This window comes from Ascaphus truei, chromosome 5 (assembly GCF_040206685.1).
Source record: "Ascaphus truei isolate aAscTru1 chromosome 5, aAscTru1.hap1, whole genome shotgun sequence".
Classification (NCBI taxonomy): domain Eukaryota; kingdom Metazoa; phylum Chordata; class Amphibia; order Anura; family Ascaphidae; genus Ascaphus; species Ascaphus truei.
The window spans coordinates 121,410,433-121,427,214 of NC_134487.1; the positions used below are offsets into that span (position 1 = coordinate 121,410,433).

At 34.3% G+C, this 16,782-nt stretch overlaps 1 protein-coding gene across 1 annotated transcript in view; it reads right to left on the reverse strand.

The window, feature by feature from the left end:
• The window catches only part of LOC142495286 (dynein axonemal heavy chain 3-like), a 1,152,169-nt gene that overhangs the window by 948,393 nt on the left and 186,994 nt on the right, over positions 1–16,782 (reverse strand). The window contains exons 5-6 of the mRNA XM_075600542.1: positions 11,112–11,629; positions 10,327–10,459 (exon numbers count right to left, since the gene is read on the reverse strand). Of these exons, the coding sequence (XP_075456657.1) occupies positions 10,327–10,459; positions 11,112–11,629 (651 nt within the window). The remainder of the gene's footprint in view (positions 1–10,326; positions 10,460–11,111; positions 11,630–16,782) is intronic.

The following is a 16,782-nucleotide window of genomic DNA, read 5'->3' on the forward strand; positions in this document are numbered from 1 at the left end:
CTCCCAACAAATCTAGAAGAACAAGTACAAAACACAACACAAGGCCTTTCAAAAACAATTATATTGTTTTGCAATGCTGTCCTTAGCCTATTTGTCATTTGCAAACTGTACATAAGTTCTCTTTCAATTCACTTTCCACAGTTCAGAAACCAAGGATAGGATATTTGGATTAGCTCACAAGCTGATGGACCAAATAGTGGGGGATAATGACTAGCTGTCATGGCGTTTTAGCAAGAGCAATATATACCTACAGCAGCATAACTACAGTAAGCATATGAATAGAACACAGACATTCGGAATGATAGATGGACCAATTTTCTGTTTCATCAGATGCATCATCTTTATTTTGCATATTGGGAACCATTTCAACTATTTCTATGCAGTCAGATTTTTTTAAAGACAGATTTGCCCTTATTATGGCATTAAGTTAACTTGTACATCTGTAACACAATAGTGTTGGTAATCAGAAATCAAATGCAATGGAATGGAAGCCACTCACCAATTAGGATTAGAATAGAAACACAAATGTTAGGCCTTCTTAAGGGAATTTATCATCTATATTGTACGCTGCACATTGAAGCAGCGTTTTATGAAATATCATATAAAATTATAGTTTACTTTACTTTCTACTCAACAGGAGTTTGAAGAATGGCTAATGACCTTCTTTACAAAGAAAAGGAAAATGGTACAACATTTTAATGTAGCATTGTAACTATGATCCCTTTGCATAGAAGGGTCTCCTCCTTTATATATTTAGTATTAACATGTAAGGTATTATAGGACAACTATCTAATCTACAGTGCAGAATAATATTTTTAAAGCAACAATCTCTGAAATTAAGAGGTCTCCGCGCAATTAAAATGTTATACTGTTTTAGCTATTTTTGGAACAATAGGAATGTTACATATTCCCCACACTGTTTGTACTTGATATTTGTAGTTTGCAAAGAGCACAAAAAACAGCATACAGTAAGAATTGGTCCAACAATAGTTATCAGACTACAAGAGAATCAAGGTACTTTTACAGGCAAAAGACACTTCATTTATAGATCTAGTGGTCGTTATTGTACCTGCTAACACATTTTGGTGGGAAATCCATAATGCAATATTTTACAGTGGCTGATTTAACAAACATAATTCATGCAAAAACTGTGTTATCCATCATCTTCTAACACATTAGCGGGTTGAAAAATGGCCGCCTATTATTCTTTCCAATGACCTTTACTGTAAAAAGATTTGAAATCAATAAAAACAGCACCTTTTAGGTGTCTTCTTTCTCAAAGGATCCTCTTTCCTGATCCCTTGGTATCAATTATTTCATTATAACATTGCAATAATGACTGGGCATGTACTGTAGCAAAGTTACAACACATTTCTGTTACATGTACAGTTTTTAATAGTGCTGTAACAAACACAGGCATTACCATTCAGTCTCATATGTATATACACTTTGGAAAAGCTTCAACTGTGAGATAATATTACTTAACAATTTAATCAGCTAAGTGAAGGTGCCTAAAAACTTACAGTAAATGTTGCACTTTTAAATTAGTTGAATCCTGTCACTGGGTACTTGCCTAAACACGTCCTTCGATGACTTTTTGCCCAAGGATTTTGCAATGATGCAATAAATGGTTACACTAAAGAATTGACACCCACTAATACTATTCGGAAGTTACATTTTTCTAGTAGCATATTGAATAGTTATAAAAGTTTATACAGGTGAAAAATGTAATTCTTTAGCAATCAGATATTCTTTTTAATGACCAAACTTAAGAGTTCCTATTTAAATATCTGCATGGAGTTTTCGTAACTTGCGACCTTTATGATGATGGTCAAGTTCTAGATATGGAACACTGACTGAAATTTTGACTGTGTCAAATGTGGACTGAAAAATTGACTGCATCAATAATCAATACATTTCTAAATGCTTATTCTTGTGAAAATATGAGAATATTATTCCTGTGTTCAGAGATCCTTAGTCAGTCAGTCTATTCAGTTTCTACAGAGATGGTTCTGGGTTCTTCTTTCCATTTAAATGAATACTCTAGAACAGGACCTCTACTAAATGTACTTAGTCCATAGCAATAAAAGGATCCACATACAGAATCTAACTTTGAATGTGTTTTTAAATGTCTTTGTAAACCTGCTAACCAATAAGTAGGCCAATGTAAATTATACAGGGCGGAGGCATTCTGTGAATACAACCTACTACCATGATACTTTTGCACAGATTCATGGGAGAAGCCACCTGCTTTGCCCCACTTACAACACTGTTCTTGCAAATTATCTTTTGTGTTTCTACTTCGTTGATTTGCTATCCACTTTCTGTAGAGCCAGTCTAATCCAAACAGACAATATTCGCCTGCTTTCTACTGTAAGTCTACATACCCATCTACTGTGCTATCAAATTGGTCTGCAAGTTTAAATTTAAAAATGTGTCTTTTAAATTATTTAAAAAACCTAACCGTATGTCAAACAACAGAACTACACTACAGTATTTTTTTTAAGTAATATATAGCACTTTTAAGCGTATTTATGGATCACTATAATGTGATTTAGGGTCCTGACAAAGTTCACATTGTGACCGAAATATTGGCACCTCTCTCTGAGTTTATTCTTCATAGTGTCTAAATTTCTTTTATCCTTTCCAAAATAACTGTGGTGTTATGAATATCCACAAACATGCCAGCAAAAAGAAATTGGTGTAAAAGATAACATTGAAATCTAAATCTAATTTAAATTGTATTTTCAGGCAGATGTGAATTTGCAGATTCTCTAACACTTAGAAAATTATAACTATCAAGCATGATAATAATATTTCTGATGTTGGAAAAATTACACATTACAGTTACATTTTTCCTTCTGTAAAACTAAAAGCCATCATAGTAATGACATCTTAACATTCCTTTACCTGAGACATCCCAAATAATGTCACATACTGTAGGCATTTTTTATTCCACATTTACAATATTAAAGTTATTGTGTATCAATTTTATATCATTTTTTTAAGTGTCTCATAGGTTTTGCTTTTTTAATAGTTAACTAAATACACTGAATTCTTCATTCCTTGTATAGATGAGCCTCCGAGAAAAGAAGTAGATCTTTTAGGTAGAAAAATGTTACTCTGCTCTGATATAAAAAAAAAGAAAAGAAAAAAGAACAGTCCATTAGTGAAATGGATGTGCTCAGTCTCAGGTGGGGGTTCCTGCTGAATTTCTTCAACCATACCCTGCTGATTGATTGATGTAACACGGCTAGGTAATGCAGATCCAAAGTTCCCTCTCATAATGATGGAGAAGACCAAAACATTCATGCTGTGTCCACATTAATCTTTGCATAAAAAATAAATTAGGCAAGTTATGCTTACACCGAACTACAGTCGCTCACCCCCTATTTCGCTCTCTGCCACATATGACTTAAATGTTTAGCAAAACAATTTGCGGCTTCTGAATCCGATGGGAAGAAACAAATATATGGTACGCTTCTGAATCAAATTGAAAGAAACAAATATACAGTATAGTGAAAATCCTTTGTTGTACAAACAAACATTTTGTGCATCATTTGAGTCAGCAATGATTTTTTGGCTCTGTGATCAGCAGCTGGTACATAGTTATTTAATTATTTATTTTGCATTTCACTGTGACAAATCAGAAAATAGAGGCGCATAAGGGCTGAGTAGGATAACACAGGATATTCTTTCAGAACAAAAAAAAACAATGCCATGGTTTTCTTTTTCCCTACTTTACAATACCATTTGACCCACTGAAATCAACTTTAATTAATGAACTTTTATGAATGGGCAATTTTTTTTTTATACTAGCGAACAAAGATCTTATCTATAGCAGTCTAAAGGCAAATGTCTTACTGTGTTTTCAACTTTTTTTTTTGTATTGTCTTATCATACCAACTCACAGATTCAAAATATAAACTATGAAATGTAACAATGTTTTAACATATTGACTTGCAGCCAGTTACTTTCAGTTCCATGTACTAAGTCAATAAACTATATTGCTATGTACGGAGGCATAAATGAGGATTTCCTAAAGCTGTTACCTCAACTGTGTTAGTCGTTAAAAAAAAGTTGTGGAACTGACAATTCTCATTTTGCTTCTACATGCCAAGTTCTCTACATTGAATTTTTTTTTTTGGCCCATTTTAATTTGCATTACTAAAAACATGCTGCTACTGTCTTGCAACGGAGTCATTACTTTAGCATTGAGCTATTATATTTAATCACCTCCAAAGTAGCCTGCAAGGGACTATTATGCCTAAACCATGTGACCTTGACAAGTAGTATATAGCTTGCTGCTCATTCCCACAAATAATTGTCAATGTTGTCAATTCTGACACCCTCAAACCAATTAAAGAGATTATTAACTTCCATATATTTCAGTTAGATTTTTCTTAACCCCTTCAATATCAGATTGACCTGTGTGCCCATTTAAAAATGGTCACACATTTTTGGAAAAAAATTAACAAGTTGGGGTCATGTATTATAAAAAAAAAAATATATACCTAAAATAACAAAAGTCCTATAAATATTTCATATGCAGCTATTTTTAACACCATACAATCTTAATATCAACTTGTAATATTATTGTAAAGGTTATTTCTATTATTATTTTCTGTAAGCACATTATGTGCATTGTGTTGTGTATTATTTTATGCTATTCTGTATTCACTGCGACGTTAACTTTATACACTGAAACCAGGTGACAAATCTCTCCAGTAATTTCTAATATTACAAGTATGATGACCTACTTGCCAAATATGTCTAAGTACTTCATTACCTTCTAACCACAATCTTTTCTTTCCAAATGGTTTCCATGTTGCATGAAAGTCTAAGCATCATTAAGTATTACACAAGCAGAACATTCCCAGCAGAGACAAATATCTGAGATTATCTAGATACAAAGGACCTGTATAAAACCGAAACCTGAGCTTTTTCAGTCAACAATACAAGGGATTTGACTGAATGTACTTCAACAGATAATAACAACGTGGTATAAACATACAGTACCATCAGCAAAATTATGCCTGGCTTATTCGGATATTGCTGAATAAATGCAGACTTCATTCATAATATATATATATATGCAATACAAAAATCCAAAGAATAGGGTATGTAAAACTTGCCTTTTCTGTCAATCTACACACTTTCCCATAACTATTTAGCACAAATGAAATGCTAATCCAAGGTGAAATGAATGCCAATCTCCTTTACTTTGGTCAACGTTTCAGTTTCTCTTTACAATATAAAGATATCTGTTTACAGATATTGTACCATTAATTAAAAATAAACACATGTTTGTCTATTTCAGTTGGCTTTCAAGAATATGTAGAAACTAGACCCTAATGTATTACTTCTAGAGAAATAACTGAGGATAAGTCTTTAACAAGCTACATTTTGAACTTTTGATGAAGAACTGGCTCCCAAACAATTACAATAGTTTATTACAGTCCTAAAATTGCATGGATTAAGGTTACAATGGCCATACCAAATAAGACTGGTACTTTGCCGACCTGAATGACTTAGAACCCAATAAAAGAGATCAGATCCCTTTTCATCTCCACTGGTGTGAAGGCTAAAATGTAAAAAAAAAAATATGAGATCATCCTATGCCAATCACCAAAGGCTTCAAAATGAGAAAATGGTTTCTATAACCTGAATACTTCAAACAAATAACATTCAACCTTTCGAAATGAATAACCTTAATTTAATCTCTCTAGCCCTGCTCTGTATTTACTGCACTACGTTTACATGATAATCTATCACAAGAAGCTGGAGATGGGTGTTTTTGAACAAAAATGCATATTGATTACTGAATATTCGGTTACAAGTAATGCCTGATTCCCTCTTCATGTAGAAGATGCAGGTTATTTTACCATAATATATATTTTCTGACTTGATCATAGGAATGTGTCCTGTAAATTTTAACCATAACAGCAGCTAACAAAAGTGCTGCTACAGTACAAGTACATCTACTTTCAGCCAAGAAGTGGTGTATAAAATGTTGCTGCAGCAGTGTTCTTTATACAGTATTAATGAAAAAGTGCAGTTCACCACAATTTGGTCTTTCACATTGTTCTAATTCCCATTTTATATCATTAGTTTGTGGAAAACTCTAGATATTTGAAAAACTGTAGTGTCAAAATACTGTATTTTGCAAAAATAATCACATCCATCTGCAGTATCTTATGCACATTGTACCATCTGAAACCAGTAGCGAGCCTCATTAATTTTTAAAACTATTTGACCTCAGTACAATTTACAGAGTGTAAACATAATTATAAATTAGATGGCAGAAGACAGTTGTCTAATATCGCATATGTACAGTCAGATCCACAGCATGCTCCATATATTGTTGATTATTAAAAATAGTGATAAAATAATGTGGATTATTCTCACATGAACAAAGGGCTATGGGCAGTATTAATGTGTTTTAGTTCTGGGGATAACTTAAGTTAACACATTGAATTATGGTAGCTCAGAGGCAAGGGTTGGTAACATCCTAGATATTTTCACTGTGCTCGATGATGATTATATAACAAAGCACATATTGTTGCAAGCAAAATCATAAGTGATTTTTAACTTTGCGTAAATAATCTTTCTTACCTAAAACTTTTGAAAAATAAATGTTCTTCTCCATTGTTTCACCTAATGCCCCCTCTTTGCCACCATGGAGACTGGGTCTAGTATGTTTCTTACTGTGTGCCTACATTATAGCTGTGACACTAATTTTCCTGCTTAAAGACAGCAGAAGAGGGTGGAGGCAGAGAAAAAAGATAGCCTGCTGACTTCTAGACTGAGAACCAAAACCTCAGGCCAAGTCAAGGCTGAATGGAAATGACACCAGTATAATCATCAAAGCTCTGTCCTTCATCAAAAGGGTAGGCAGGATTTTTTTTCTCCTAATGAAAAGTAGACTGTCATTAGGGATTCTCACTGAGCAGTGTCTAACAGAAGCGTATCTTATACAGATTGTTGGTGTCTGCCAAGCCGCCCATACACAGTACAGGTAACTATTGTTCTAGAGACAGAAATGAATCCAACCAACTCAGGCTTTGACAGATCTCAGCAAGCCAATGGCCATGCATTCATTTGAACACTGTCTTTACTTTACCTGTGATTTTCAGTGTATCAACTAGATAATACATATAAACATAAAGACAGAGACCAGTGGCATGACAGTTACACTATATTTTTGAGCTACTGAATGTAAGATAAAAAAAATTGTGTCATTTGCTATTGTGTAGAAGAACATTTTCATGTTCGCAAGTTCCCTTGTTTCTGGAGTATGTATTATGCTACATTTACATATATACAGTACATAAATTACAAGAAGTTCAGGACACTCAAACAAGTATAACAGGAAGAATAAATTACTTCCCTTGAGATCAGGGTGCTTGCAGAGCAGCTGGGATCCTCATCCAGCAGCAAAATAAATAGTAAAAAAATCAAAGAATGCTGTAGCACTCTGGTACTGTATATATAAATCAGGTTTCATGTATCAGGCAAGCATAAGGGGTCAATACAAGAATGGGGGAGCGACGTTTCGGACCTCCCGGCCCTTTATCTAAAGGACCGGGAGGTCCGAAATGTCGCTGCCCCGTTCTTCTACTGACCCCTTATGCTTGCCTGATGCATTAAACCTGATTTATATCTACCAGAGAGTGCTAAAGAATTCTTTGATTTTTGTGTATATATGTATATATGTATATATATATACACACACATACATTTTAAAAAAATATTTGGAATGTATCTTGGGCAGTTTTTACATTTGCAACACGTAATAAATATTCCATTTGTCTGAGCACATTGTACTGTATATGAAGTACTTTTTCTTAAAGAATTCTAATTTTGAACGGTCAGTAAAATTATGACAAGCTTATTAATTCTGCAATAAAAAGTTAAAAAAATATCCTGAGGTCTAATAAGTTATCCTGTTACATAAAGCCAGGCATACAAAAATTACTCCCATAAAAAATGAATTTAGTACCCAATATTTCAATTGACAAATGTAGCTGGTGAGATAGGTAAAAGCAAATACATTGGACAATCCATATAAACACTGCATTTTCTTAATACAGCAGCTTAACCTACCCCAAACAAAACAGAATTTGTGAAACATCACCGGATCATGTGATCATATCTCTTAATTAGTAATATTCTAGCAGTTTTGCCTGACATAAGATAACTAGATTAGCAGGGATATTATGAAAAATCTATAGTTACATTATTTTCACTGTATACTCTGGATTGAAATCATGTAGGTCATTTTACTGAACTATTACATAAAAATATTGGGAATGTAATATTGTATTATAGCTTAAATATCTCTCCTTAGGCACTTTTGTGGAAATCAGTCAAGATTGATTGAACCTTTCTGCAATTGTCTCGTGTGTTGCATATAAAGATAGTCAATTAAATTATACATATATATATGTGTGTGTGTGTGCAGTATATACATACTTACCATTATTTTAGTCAATACTTCGTTAATTACCAAGTACAGAACATAAATCCATATCAAAAGTGTTAGGACTCATAATGCATAGCATGGCTTTGGAGCAATTTATTGAATGCCCACTAAATAAACCAAGCAGATGCAAAAGCAGACAGATAATTCAAAGCTTCATGTCAGAACATGATGTAATCGTGGGACAAAAGAAAAACAAACAAACAAACGTAATCGTCGCACTTCATACCCATTAAGATAGCACTTACGCTACCAAATAAAGGGGTGCCAATTAGCCTTCATATATAATGCAGAAAAGACAAAGAACAGTCCCACAAGCTTATATATTTGTTACAGTATGAAAACTGTGCTTCATGAATTCAGAACATGAGATATAAATGGGCTTTCTTTTTCACGAAGGACAAAAAAAAAAAAACAATAGCATGTAATGCAACTTTCAGAGCTGACGACAATATGAAGCTAATAATGATGCGGAGGGAAAATTGTTATTCGCCATTTTTCTTGTAAACAATATCAAATTCCAAAGAATTACCGTGTGCAGTAATATCGGGTTTCAGGTTATCGTTAGGTGAAGCCATTTCGGACAAGTGATAACAACATGCTACAATTGCATGTGTGCAATAGATTGTTCATGTACTGTATGCTAGTGATAGGGAACAAGCTTGCCACTTGTTTTTCATTTTTATAACCCCAGGTAACCCTGAGCTTGTTAGGCATTGCACTTGGGTTTTTACTTTACTTGTGCTATCTGACAACCAGAAAAAAGCTGAGAAAGTAAATACATATATATAATATTATCTATCAGGGGTGGTCAACTCCAGTCCTCAACGACCACCAACATGTCAGGTTTAGAGGATATCCCAGCTTCAGCACAGCTGGCTCACTCAGTCTTTGACTGAGTCACTGATTGAGCCACCAGTGCTGAAGCAGGGATATATGAAAAACTTGACCTGTTGATAGCTCTTGAGAACTGGTATTGAGAACCCTTGGATCTACATGGTCTGGGCATGCTGGCGATGTTTTACAAACAGTAAATGCATCGGAACCCAGCTATGTGGTAGCTATTTAAAAAAAAGTGGAAAACTCAAAACTAGAATTGCTTTTATGGTAAAGGTTAAAAAACTGTATATTTTTCAAATCTTAAAACCTCAGAACTGACCTGTGAACTCTTTTTGGATAAGGTACTGTATTAAATGTTGAAGAATAAACGCACATTTATATTTCCTCAGTTTAAAAAAAAAAGAAGCAAGGTATGTCTTTCAGTTTGGTAACACAAAAACAGAATTACATTTACAATTAACAGTAACAAGAGTTACTGTTTGTGTAGACACCCATTCTACGTTAAAAAAAAAGAAAAGAGAAATGCGTTATTATTACAGCTATAATATAAAAAGGAAAGATTTATTATTCCGCCAGACCCAGTAATGATGACATTTAAAGCTCAACTTACTTAAACAGCAATGTGGAAACAGTAAGATAAATGTGCACTTGGTTAGATTAATGGAATAGCTTGAAACTTGTTGAGGAAAGAGCTGGAAAAAACAGCCTCTGCAGATTATCTATACAGCTCATTTACAGAAGATCAGATTCTGGATTAATATCAGAAAAACACACCTGCTCTCTGTTTGACTTCAGAAGTACAGGATCACTACAAAGAAAATTTTACCAACAATCACTTGGCTACCTGGCTAAGCAGCACAAAAATAGGAAGCATGAAAATAGTGCAAAAGGTTTTGTTTTTAAGAATCTGAAGAAGGCATTTGGTTTTTGCAACATATGGATTCTCACCAACTGCTGAAATGCAGTTTTTCTCTTGGACCTGAGACCTCCCTCCAAAGACTCACCTGTGCATGTGCCCTTCTGAAGGTGTTCCTGGTCTTGAAAGGCCATGTGTGGAGTAAGTTGATGAAGGAAACACCACATTGAGAGCTACCTTGGTGGCTTCATCATGTTCTGTCCTGTCTTCTGCTTCGGAATCTTAAAATGAAAGGTAAAAGTAAAAAATGTGAATTAGCTTTGTCAAAAGTCACCAGGACTCAAAGAAGTGGTACATTTACATTTACAAAAATTGTAAAAAAAAAAAAAAAAAAAAAAAATTTTTTTTAATATATATATATATAGTTCTATTTACCAGCAGCATATGTAGTAAGGGGAAAAAACATGTAGGGGACTGGTATTGTAAATTGAAATGCTGGGGATAATTGTATCATACAATTATGTAGAGATATAGGGTAAAGGCAGCAGAGAGGTATCCTGAAACTAAAAGAAATGTACTTCACATAGATTTTGTCAAACCTTTATATAAATGTGTGAGCTTGCAGTCAAATTATGCTTTTAATAGAACTACAGTATGAATTCTCCTTTTCTTGAAAAAAAAACAAAAAAAAACTCTATTTATAATTTTTCCGAGGTTTTGTTTTTTTCTTCTTCCTTTTTTTACACTAAAATATCTTTAAAAAAAATAACAGGCAGCATTCAAAGGGGGAAAAAAAGCAAACACAAGTGGTAAATACATTAAACACAAACAATATAAATATAACATTTTATGTAGTTAACACAAAATGTACAGATAAACAGTATTATAAACATGTGGTTCGGGGAAACAACGGTAAGTGGATGTTTTACTTACCGAGATAGGTGTTCTTTCTTTCCCCCGGAGTATTTTCTGAGGCTGGATGGATTTCAGATTGAGCGGATTCTTTACTCCCTTTCAGCCCTCCTTGCTCTGCTGCTGCTGTTGCAGGTGTGCACAGAGAATGACTGGCTTTGTTTGGAAATAAAGACAGTGGCCTTGGCAAGCCAAGGTTTTCTGCATTGTCTGATGATGTCGGAGGAACTCTAAAACTCCTACAGGGAGACAGGTACTTGCTGCAGTCTGCAATCCAAACAGGTTCATTTGAGCTCTTATAATGACGGTCGCCTTGGTGTATCTGTCTCAGAATGTCTGTGCACTGAATCGAGGGATGTCTCTTCTCCTTAGTATTTATTTGCTTCTGGATTGGAGGGAGAGGTTCTGAGTTTCCCAGTCCAAGATCAAAGGCAGGCATGCAATTGGATGATGCACGGTTTTGTGACTGGCATTTAGTTCCCTGGGTTGCTGAATTGCTGAAAAACTCACAGTGGTCTTCATTCCAGGAGCCAGGAGCTCTGTGTGATTAAAAAAGAAAAAAAAAAAAAAGAATCATTTAAGAAGCAGACTAGCTTCTCACTCCTCCCCTCGATGCATTCTTGTCTTTCTAGTGCTAAACAGTAACTATTTCTGCGAAGGGAACACTTAATAAAGCCAAGGTCAGATTGTTTAGAAATGGCATTTTCTGAGATAAAGCAGAAATGATAACATCATACAAATTTATGAATTTTTATTCCCCTGCAGTCACAAACATCAGACATTTACTTTAGAAAGAAAACTGTTAGATCCTTCCTCCAGTTTCCATAGCGATTTCATTTCCCCCCCTTTTATCACAGATTGGCTGTAGAGCTGCTAGCCTTTGTTGTTTAAAAGGCTTATGCTACCAACTGTCAATATATAGAACAAGTAAACAGAATACAATGAATACTGCAATTTTTTAGATTGTTAAATACATTATGTTTGTGCATCAACAAGAAAAAAGATTTTATATATATATATATATATATATATATATATATATATATACACACACACACACACACACACACACACACACACACACACACACACATATTATATACACATATATATATATATATATATATATATATACATATATATATATATATATACACATATATATATATGTATATATATATATATATATATATATATATATATATATATATATATATATGTATATATATATATATATATATATATATATATATATATATATATATATATATAAATATATATATATACACACACACACACATACACACACACACATACGGTTTACTACTGTATATCCTACAATGTTTTGATGAAACAAGAAAGAATATGGTTCAGGATTTATTTAGTGTTCAGCACATAATATAAAGTGACTGTGTTTGCTATATGGATGCAGTGCTAGCAAAGAAGCATTATTCCCTTCACAACTGAAGTATTACACACAACCCTATAGCTTTTTAATATTAAAACAAGAAATCCCTTATTATTTCATTAACAATACAGGATTGTCATTCCTAAACAAACAGCAAAGATGCCTAGAAGAGTAACATCAAGGATACAAGGAAATGAACGGTTGCTATATGCCTACCAAGATGAAACATTCCGATTAAAACCCATTTCTGATCCTCACTTTTAATGCACTTTAATAACCAAGGAGCAGTGTGTTGTTGATTCAACTTGCAGGTTATTAAATTCAAGTATAAATGTCTTCTCTTTGCAATGAGCGATTGTCTACACATTAAATATATTGATTTTATGTCATCAGTTGATGTATGCTTTACAAATACACTCCCAGCACTAGGGATGCATTACAAATGTGCTACATAAAATGCACACCTTTGTATCTTTAGTATAAACATAAGCAGGGTGATAGGCACATTACAGTGGTCATTCAAAATGATCATAGTTTGAGTTGTTGGCTTAATGATCTAGTGATCGTGTTATCGTATCAGAATTAATGGATTCAGGGAGAGCTTAACTGTGTAATTAATTAAATCATTCCTAATATAACTTCAAAACTGTAATTCTCACATTGGTCACAAATTTGTGGTTTAACACCATTGTATACTTTCTGCAACGTTTTGCAGTCACCTCCATTACTGATTATGGTATACAAACTATTGATGTAACCTATATACATAATTCAATTCAATTCCTGGGTGCTCATTGGCTTTCTCCCTAGACAAACTCCATAGCTCATAACAGCTACATGGGCTTGGTGTGTTTATTCAGCAAATGTACAATATTTTAAGGAATGTTGTCTCCTTGGAACACGGACTTGAAGCTGCAATATTAGCACATTTGAATGTATTTTCCCATGTTCTTTAGCTATCAGACTAGAATGAAACACACTGTCCCATTCTTGCCCAAGTAGACACATTTGCTGCAGTTGACATACTTCACCAAAATCATTCTAGTCATGATCATAATAAGTATAGGGTTTGCAGAATTAAAATTAATAAAAGGGGCGAAAACCACTGGCTTTAAATAAACCGTTTAGCAAAAAATGCTGGAGGTGGACCTAATGTCCTAATGTAATAGGTGCAGTAGGCTTATGGGACACGTTCAACTTGATTAAAATTAACTACAGCAGCAGGAAGTGTCTTATCAAGTGCAATAAAAGATTACTTTATTCAACAAGAAAAACTAAATGTTGCGCTCAATACCTAAAAAAATAAAAATACATTAAAAAAAAGTATGTTGTATCAAGATTAGATTTTGAGCTGCTGATGTCTTGAGTGGATCCCCAGTCTCCTTGATCTTTTTTTCTTACTTTAGTCAAAGAGCAGTACAATAACTTTTGGGCAGTGATATTAAAAACAGAGAATGTGTTTTGTGAATAATACCAAATACAGTCACACAGGGATACTAGATATACAGTATTAATAACTATGATTTGGATGTATCAGTCCCACTGATTTTCAGCATCAGCAATGCCATAGACTCATAGAAACCTAATTTGTTCTTTTTTTTTGTGGTCCAGAATCACCAAACCTCCCGTTGAGGTTGACATCTCTGAAATGGGGGAGCCTTTTTTATCCCTTGAATATATACCGTAATATATACTTATTACTTCACCACATGGACTGAAAATCAGCATGTGGTGGGCTGGGCTTCACAGGGTTGACTGGCTATACATCTATGAGGACCAGTTGTCTAATTAGCATGTAGATTTCCCCAATAAACACCCACACACATACGTCTGTATTTCACACAGAATCTATACAATTAGAGGGAGTGTCCTGCAATCATTTCATATAAAATCACAAAGAAAATATTGTACTCGTTGGTAAAACAGCATTAATGTAGAGGGTGGAAGATCTGTAATCTTTTAATATATTATAAAAAGGTAATATTGCCTTTCTGACTACCATATTGGCCCGAATATAGTGCGACCTCGCACATAATACGACCCCTACAGTTTTGTAGGTGTTCTACATGAAAAATAAAAGGTGTTAGGCTGCGCATATAATACGAGTACAGTTTTCGGAAGGACTTTTTTAGGAAAAAAACATAGCACTTTATTCAGGCCAATACGGTATTTACGTCTTCGCCGCTGTTAAATAGTGGGAAAACATTCTGACCAAGATAATATTGGGGATTGAAATGTTGATCAATGGATAAAATATACAAAAACATGCTGCACACCAAAAAATATATAAACAATTGCTCCTGAGACACCGACAGAAGATTACGGACACCTGGGAATTTGGGACTACATATATATATATATATAGATATATAGATAGATAGATAGATAGATAGCATATAACAAAGAACAATAGGCACTCCATCTGGGAAATCAATAAGGTGGGTGCAAATCCTGTATGGTACAAATAGGCAATGTGATACTGTGTGGCGACGAATATCAGAGGCAGCACTCCAAATGGTTGTCAAAAAAACATATTGTATTAACATGACATCATTCCAACATTTCGGTCCGCGTGCGGGACCTTTATCAAGGTGATGTGATAACCTTGATAAAGGTCCCGCACGCGGACCGAAATGTTGGAATGATGTCTTGTTAATACAATATATTCTTTTGACAACCATCTCTGATATTCGTCGCCACACGGTATCGTATTGCATATACAGTATATATATATATATGTATATATATATATCGGCATATTGAGACACTATAATCACACCACTCCACTTGAGAAAGACTGCTAGAGCAGCCGAAACGTCGATTTAGCTGCTGGCCTAATAAATTCTTTATTTCAGAAATTCGCAGTGCCCTGATTCATTTTTCTTCTTTGGATCAATAGGTAAATACATTATATCGGAGTCTTTGTACTTTGTGTATGTTCTGTTCCTTTCTGGATTCATAAACACAGTAAACCTATACAGTATGTTGAAATAAATGTTAATTTTGTGGTCTCCCATCAGTTCTAATATGTTAGGAAATTATTGTCTAGTCAAATTGCTTCCATGATGCTCAGTCAATAGTAGCACCGACCCTTTTTGTTAACGCAATAAAGAAGCATTATTTTTGCAATTATTTCATTAGAATTCCTGAAAACAGAAGACACACGTCATGGTTAATCAGTGTCTTTAATGATAGTACATTCACTAATATTATTTCAGGGAAAGGAATATGATGTGCTCTGCTGGTTTTCACTACTCATAAGGTGCACTTGTCTTCATTTAGATGATGCTAAATCTATCAAAGTGACATTAATTTATGCAAGCAGAATAAACATTTTAATGACAAAACGTGAACACTTAATGCATAGGACCAGAAAACAGCAACATCACATAAAAGAGTTTGCATTAAAGTTTCATACGTTTACTAGCATAAAACAACTGTTAATGTGCAACACCAGTGAAGGCCATGTAAAGGTGTTCAGGATTATAGCAGCAGTCCGCATTAAAGGCCACATTAGACCCACCTGTGAGTGATGACACAGCTGCAGAATGTTGCTTGTCAGGAGCTTGTGTACCAATTGATTTTTCATGCTGGAATCGATCATTTTGTCAGGAAGCAGAACTTGTAAAATAATGAAAGACGCATATTTTTTAATCCTTGGGTCACATCAACTCACAGCATGGGCCAATATATGTGCGCGCACAGAGATGTACCTTACTACAGTTGGCTCCTGTTGTGAGGGGATGTGGCAGGATGATTACTAAACATGCTCCATCTGCACAAAGTGTGGAAGATTTCAGAAGAAATGGATGTACAGACTCCTGACAAAATAACATTTGGAAGTATGTTCCCTTTTACAAAAAGGTCAAGCACAGACTTTTATGGAGGAAAAATAAATTAATTTACAGTCAGTGCGATGAAATCTAAAAAAAAACAATTCTTGCTGTGCACTCACTGCATTGGTGCCAGAAACAGTTACCATTAAAAAAAACCACAATGTTTATAGATGCTGAGATACTGCATGTGCAATATATATATATATATATACAACACCAAGTTTTTGATAATGAACGTTTGATACTTTTCTTATGGTGATACAGAACAAAAGAAGGTTGTGGTCTTCTGCATTAGTGGATAGTAGGGACAAATGGGGCAGATGGGAAATGTCTTAAAAGGAGTGTAAAAGTCTTGGTTGTGGCATACAATGAAATCTCAGCTATAGGAAGGGAAGATGAGTTTCGAGTCCTAAGGGGTAGAGAGAAAATCCTGTTAACAATGCAGAAA